Raw genomic sequence first — 6,688 nt, 5'->3', positions numbered from 1 at the left:
CTTTCTGAGTGTGGGATAACCCTCCCACCAGTCTTTTTCCACTGACACACTGCAAACTATGATGGCCTTGTATGTATGAGCCCATCCTAGACCCATGCCTCATCCATGCCCTCAGACACCCCTCTGTCCTGAGCTCACACAAAAGCCATGCCAAGTCCCACGCAGTGGGGTAGAGCAAGGACTGTAGGCAGCAGCTGGGAAAGTGATTGGTTATTTGTTCCCATCCTACCTGGTACAAAGATGTCCTTTGAGGTTGGACAGGAAGCTTTCTGTGCCAAAGCAAGGCCCAGTCAGCTCATGGAGACCTGACGGTTTGGTACCTCTTCCCTTCCAGAACGGGAGTCCCGAGAGCATGAGGAGCCGACCACGTCAGAGATGACAGAGGAAACCTACCCGCCCAAGGCCTACCGGCCCAAACCCGGGCGCCTCTCTGAGCTGAAGGCTGAGGCCTTGAAGAAGGACCGCCGAAAGAAGCTGACCCTGGCCAAGTTTGTGGGCATGGCGGAGAACACAGCGCACCCCCGCGTTGTCATACCTGAGCTCCGGCAAGAGTTTGAGCTGGTGGGTGCCTTTGCCTTCCCTCCACGAGACTCCCAAGGGCAGGGGGCTGCAGGAGGTCTTTGCCTGCTGGGGAGTGAGTGTCGGTGGATGGGGACGGGTAACCTGGGGGCATTTGCAGCTGGAGGCTTGGTGCTCCCCTTCTCACACTCCATCTTCTCACTTGCAGGGCCCCTGCCGCAGGCACATGGAGGCGTCCCTGCAGGAGCTCAAGAGCAGCCAGCGGATGGTCCCCCGCGCCGTCCACCTCCCCAACTGTGACCGAAAAGGCTTCTACAAGAGAAAGCAGGTAAGAAAGAGCCCCATAGAGGGATGCTTCCCACCCAGCGAGGCTCCACTGCCCTGGATGGAAAGGATGGAGGTTTTTCCTCTGCTGGGCTGGTGGAAGGGTTGCTGCAAGCATCTCCAGGCACAGTTGGTGGTGGGAGGCCTTGCTGATAGCTTCAAGTGCTGTCTGGCCTGAGGCGAGCATCCTGAAGGAGCTGGTGTGGGAGGGGGAAAACTCAGAGCTCTCCAGGCTGAGGTAGCAGCAGGGATGGAGGTGTGCCAAGAGCAGAGAGCAGGAGCTAGGTCCTACCCAGGGGATTGCATTGCTGAGGTGGAAGGGGTAAAGCGCGGGGCTGATCCTGATCCCCAGCGCAGGGGAGCCATGTGGTGACTGGTGGCCAGCTCCTGATCGCTGCCCTTGGGTGTCTCCCCAGTGCAAGCCCTCCCGAGGCCGGAAGCGTGGGTTGTGTTGGTGCGTGGACAAATACGGCATGAAGCTGCCGGGGACTGACTACCTGAGCGGAGACTTGCAGTGCCACGCGTTCGACAGCAGCAACGTGGAGTGAAGTCACATCCCCTCCCTCCACCCCATCACTACCTACCCAAGCTCCCTTCCACCCTCCCCTCTGCACCTCCCCACGCCCCAGGACTCCGATTCCTTTCATCTCATGTAAGAAGAAAAAAAAGAAAGGAAAAGAAAAAAGAGAAAGGAAAGAAAAGGAAAAAAAAGAGAAAGGGAAAGAAAGAAGACAAGTAAAGAAAGGAAAAGGCAAAAAGAAAAGTAAGAAAAAAGAAAGGAAGAAAAACAGAAAAGAAAAAATGAAACAAAACGAGAAAAGGAAAGAAAAGAAAAAAAAAGAAAAGAAAAGAAAAGAAAAGAAAAGAAAAGAAAAGAAAAGAAAAGAAAAGAAAAGAAAAGAAAAGAAAAGAAAAGAAAAGAAAAGAAAGAAGAGAAGAGAAGAGAAGAGAAGAGAAGAGAAGAGAAGAGAAGAGAAGAGAAGAGAAGAGAAGAGAAGAGAAGAGAAGAGAAAAACAAACCCTGAAGAAACTGAGGACTCGGAATCTACAGCAGCCTCTTGACAACAAGGACTCAGCAAGGAAAGGACAGAGCCAGAGACAAGCCAGCCACGGTCGCTCCGCCGTCCTGCACCTCTCCCTGCCACCGACCGTGCCCCCCTCCCACGAGCAGAGGCCACCCTGACATAGGAAGCTCTCCAAGTTGGTGATTTTCCAGTACGGGTTTCGGGCAGGTTATTTTTTTTTCTGGGTTATCTGTTTGTTTTCTAAAGGGTCTCGAGGGAAAACCTTGCAGCTATCACCATTCCCCCTCCTCACTGCAGTCCGCCGGAGTCTCCTCTCCACATAGCTGGGACCCACTTGAGTCAACTTGATTTCTTTCACAAACGACTGCCCCAGATCCAGGCAGATTTCAAGACATCGGGAGGAGGCATGGGACTGCTGGCTTTGTGTCTGGAGATGAGCCAGGGAGGGAAACACAGCTCCTGCAATGGCATGAATACTCCCCCAAAAATATTTGTGAACTTCAAAAAGAAGTCATCCAGAAAGGCAAGATACTCTTCTCCATCCAGTTTCTCTCAAACGGAAGGTCAGAAATCATTTTTGGACAAGCAGGACTCCGACCGTTGTCCATCCAAGCGTGGAAGCGTTTGTCGCCTGCGTGGGTGTGCACAGACGTGGCTTTTCCTCCTTGCAGAACTGCAAAACTTCCCCTTGAAACCTGCAATCTGGAGGGTTGAACTGTACGCAGGGGGAGAGATGCTGCCCTCTCCCAAAAAATGGTAATAACCTGCCGGACTAAGCACAAGAGCAGATTACGGAGGAGCACCAGTGCCTGTGGGGTCAGAGCCCGGCCAACACTGAGGGCTGCATCTGAGCTGACCCTGCAGATGTTCCATCTCTGTCCAGACTGAAGCATCCATCCCTACATGGAGACAGGGAGATCGGGGCCAAAACTCTTCACCACCCTTTGCCGCCTCAAGGAAGGACAACTATGGAAATTATTTTTTTTAATTATTTTTTTTTCACAGCCAAAAAAGTGGTTTGCTCCAGGGGAAAAAAAACCAAACCTACACTTTGTTTTGTCTTGGATTTTTGTTAAGGCTAGTTAATAGCCTTCCCTGTGGGTAGGAAAATGCCGGTCTCCATCCTTTCACATTGAAGATACTGCTCACGTTGCCACGGCTGATTCCTGCCACCCTGCAGTAAGATCCTGTGACAGGCCCTCGCTTTTCACCTAGGATCCAGCTCCTTGTTGAGTGACAGCAGCCACCACACTGCGGAGACCCCCCACCACACCATGGAGACCCACTGACTCAGGCGTGCTGGGACAGCCCTCAGCTGCCTTCCTGACTTTTTTTGTTGTTTTTAGTTTTTATTTTCCATTTTGCGACTGTTGCCTCTTGTTTCCCCATGACAAGGGTCTCCAGGATGTCGGTGCTCGGAGGAGATCCTGCAGTGAAGGGAAGGGAGGAAAGGAAAGCGAGCCGTGGAGTTCCAAGTGCTGCAGTCCCGGTGGGCAGACACACACCCACCAGGGACCACATCCCACCACCGTTAGCTGGAGCTGGCAGCCAGCATTGCCCAAAGAACACAGCTGATCTCAGGGTGAAGGTTTCTGCTCCCCTGAAGCCCCTTTGAGCATAACAGAGCTGGGCAGGGAGGAAAGGGGGTTGGCAGTGCTGCCGTGTCCCCACCAGAGGGGATGGGACAAGAGGGATCCGACACTGAGGGGCTCCAGTGGAGGCTTCTCTCCATTATGGATTGGGCACCCTCATAGCCACCTGCAGCATGGCATCGCTCTCCTGAGCACTCTGTGGGCCCCTTACCAGGACACTTGCCCCAGTCAAGGGCAGGACTGGCTGCCCCACAGTTATTTCCCCCAGAGTTATGGTGGGGGTGAGTTTTGCTGATGGACTTCCACAGAGACCTGGTGGGGCACCTTTGGAGCTGTGGATGAAGCATCTTCCCTTGTTGAAAAGAAGGAGGTGCTACCAAGTGCAGATCTGTGCCCCCAGAAAACCCGGAGGAGTGGGGTGACCCCTGTGTTGCTGGAGGGGAGCATGGTGGGTGCTGAGGCCAAGGGAGGGATCCCCTCCAGGCTCTGCAGGGCTGATGGAGCAGGGTTGGTTTGACAAGGGTGGGGAGTTAATGGTGTGGTGAAGTTGGGTTGAAGAATGGGGTGAAGAAGGCAGGTGGAGGAGGAGGAGGAGGAGCCTGTGCCAACCCCAAGGGCCACAGGTCGCCGTTGTCACCACTGTCTCCCATCTCTGCTCACCGGTCCCTGTGCAAAACCTCCTGACTGTTATAGGCCAGTACCACCTTCCCCAGCACCCTTCCCTTCTTCCCTCTCCCTCTTTATTGCTTTTTTGTTCATTTGTTTGTTTTGTTGTTTGATTTCCCAAAACTTGAAAGCCTTTGGCTGCAGAGAAAGGAGATGTGCCGCCAGGGCGGGATGGCAGAGGGCAGAGGATGGCCAGGGCAGAGGGATGGCAGCTCCCCACAGACCTTGTCTTCTGGGGCTGATGCTTTTGCAGGGCCTGATGATGGTCTCATGACCTGGCCAACACGGTGACACTGGGAGGGGGACACAGAGTGCCTCCCTGACCTCCCCCTATGAAGCAAGTCTCAGCCATGGCTCTCGGAGCCCAGAGCACCAAAATCTGTCCTGCACAGCCTCCCTCCCCACTGCACATCCAGTGCTGGGATGGCACCACCTGTCTTTCCCCACCAACCTGGGGGGAGGAGGGTGCAAGAATGGGACTGCACCACCTTCACCTCCCCAAGCCACCTTGGCTCCTGGGATGGGGCACAGAACGACACCCCCCACCCCCTGGCTGCCTGCTCCCTCGAGGATTCCTGGCAGGACGAGGCTCTTCGCAGGCTGCACTAATATTTAGGACTGGGGTTGGGCTGGGGATGAGAGCAGCTTCAGAAGGGGTTGGCCACCCCTGGGGGTAGCAGTGACAAGGTGCTTCCATTCTCAGCACTCAGCAGCACCCGTTTGTGTTTAGGGTGAGAAAACCAAAAGAGGCAGATTTGGGAGCTGGAGAGGGCTGGGTGAGCAGTGGGGCAGGAGGGGGTCAAGACACATGGGGAAGTGCCGGCAATTTGTGCATCAAGGGCAAGCGTGAGGCTCAGGGGTCTCCACCGACAGTGTTTGCATGGAGCCTGTGCTGGTTCCTGGGATGCCGGCTGAGGAGTGGACAGAGCCAGCACAGGGCTCAGGACAGCCCTTCCACCACATCTCCCCGGGGAGCGGCGCTCAGCGGTTGGGCTACCCCTTGTCTGTACTGCAGTGGACTTCAAAAACCACTAGTACAAGAGCATTTTGCACTATTTCTCCGCGCTCTCTCCCCTCCCTTCTCTTTTTTTCTCCCCCTTCCCAATGAAAACTCTTTTTTGTTGTTGTTGTTTTGTTGTTGTTGTTGTTGTTGATTTTTTTTTCCCAAACGGAGCATTGTATATTTAAGGACCGACAGTTCACTTAGCTTCCAGACCGCTGTCCTGGCCCTGGCTAGGAGCCCTGCCTACTGTGCCCCCCTCCCCAGCCCCACTAGCCCCGCCACTGCCACCGGGACAGACGTCACCGTGCACGTTACCCACCAATGTAACACAGTTGTTAAAACACACCAGATTCCGAGTTTCCTGCCTGGTTTTTATCTTTAAGCAATACTCACTACACATTTTACGGTAGCTTTTTATAGCTTTACATACATACGGTAGCTCTGTTGTTTCATTTTGTTTTCTTTTTGTTGGTTTTTTTTTTCCAGTAAACAAGAAATACTCATAATCTTACTGGTGGGAAAAAAAAAGCAGTTTGTGAAAAACTGACAATGGAAGAAGAGCTTAATGCTCTGTTTAGCATTTTGTACTTAAAAAAAAAAAATCTCACATTTTATTAAAAAGTGAAGATTGCTGTATACTATTTATTCAACTTATAATTTATGTTACTCTTTGATCTTTGTCTTTTCTCATGACAAAGCATTTATTTAATAAAGTTATGCATTCAGTTAGCTTGTGCCTGACCCTCGTGGAGTGTCTGTGTGCTGAGGCACCACCAGCAAGCTGCTCTGGCAGCCAGCAGTGCAGTGCCCCGAGGGCGGGGGGGCTCAGCCAGCTCTATAGGGGTTCTAGGGGAGGTACAGGGTATGGAGTAACGTGGTGGCAATAGTTTAGGAGAGCTTTTGATAGTGGAGAAATCTGCTAAGTCAGTGGTAAAATTGCAAGTTGAGTTTAGAGCATCCTTGAAGCAGAGCTGCCCTTTTTTTTTTTTCTTTTTTTTTGCAGCAATTTATTTGCATGGATGTGGCGGTGGGGCACAGCACCCAGAATCAGTTGGGTTATAGGGGGAGAGGGCCTGGCTGCCAGTCATGCTGAGCCCCACAGTTTGGGATCTGACACCGTATTTGAGGCTCAGACCTCTCTAGGATCAATCTGGGAAGATTTGCCCCAGGGTCCCAGTGTGCAGGAGCATCCCTGGGCAGCCCAACCTCGCCAGGCCATGGTCCTCAGACACCTTGTGGTAGCCGATGGTGGCCTTTCCCAGTACCCCATCTGACTCCCCGGCCCATGCAGCCATCACCCTTCATCCTCCCACTCACCCCCTCATCTCCCTTCTCCCGTGCCCCACATCCCATCCATTCGCCAGGCTGCCAGCATCACCCCATGTGCCCAGAGCAGGGTGGGAGCCAAAAATCGTCCCCTTTGGCCCCCAGAGGACCGTGAGTGTGCTAACGCGTATCCCCCATTCTATCTGCGCTACTCGTGGCTGGCACAGCCACCCTGGTCCCCGATCGCTGCCTCGCCCCGCAGCACGGCTGGGACCAAAGCTGCCGCCCCCCGC

General features: G+C 53.5%; 1 protein-coding gene across 1 annotated transcript; it reads left to right on the top strand.

Moving 5' to 3' along the window:
- Positions 1-334: 334 nt before the first annotated feature.
- Positions 335-1,566, top strand: IGFBP5 (insulin-like growth factor binding protein 5; the record flags this gene model as incomplete). The annotated part of the gene is made up of 3 exons (XM_010189747.1): positions 335-561; positions 728-847; positions 1,260-1,566. Coding segments are annotated over 3 exons (479 nt in total), but the record flags the coding sequence as incomplete, so codon positions are not given.
- Positions 1,567-6,688: the final 5,122 nt, after the last annotated feature.

The sequence above is a fragment of the Mesitornis unicolor genome, unplaced genomic scaffold, assembly GCF_000695765.1.
Source record: "Mesitornis unicolor isolate BGI_N332 unplaced genomic scaffold, ASM69576v1 scaffold23028, whole genome shotgun sequence".
Lineage (NCBI taxonomy): Eukaryota > Metazoa > Chordata > Aves > Mesitornithiformes > Mesitornithidae > Mesitornis > Mesitornis unicolor.
This window is presented reverse-complemented; position numbering and strand designations above follow the sequence as displayed.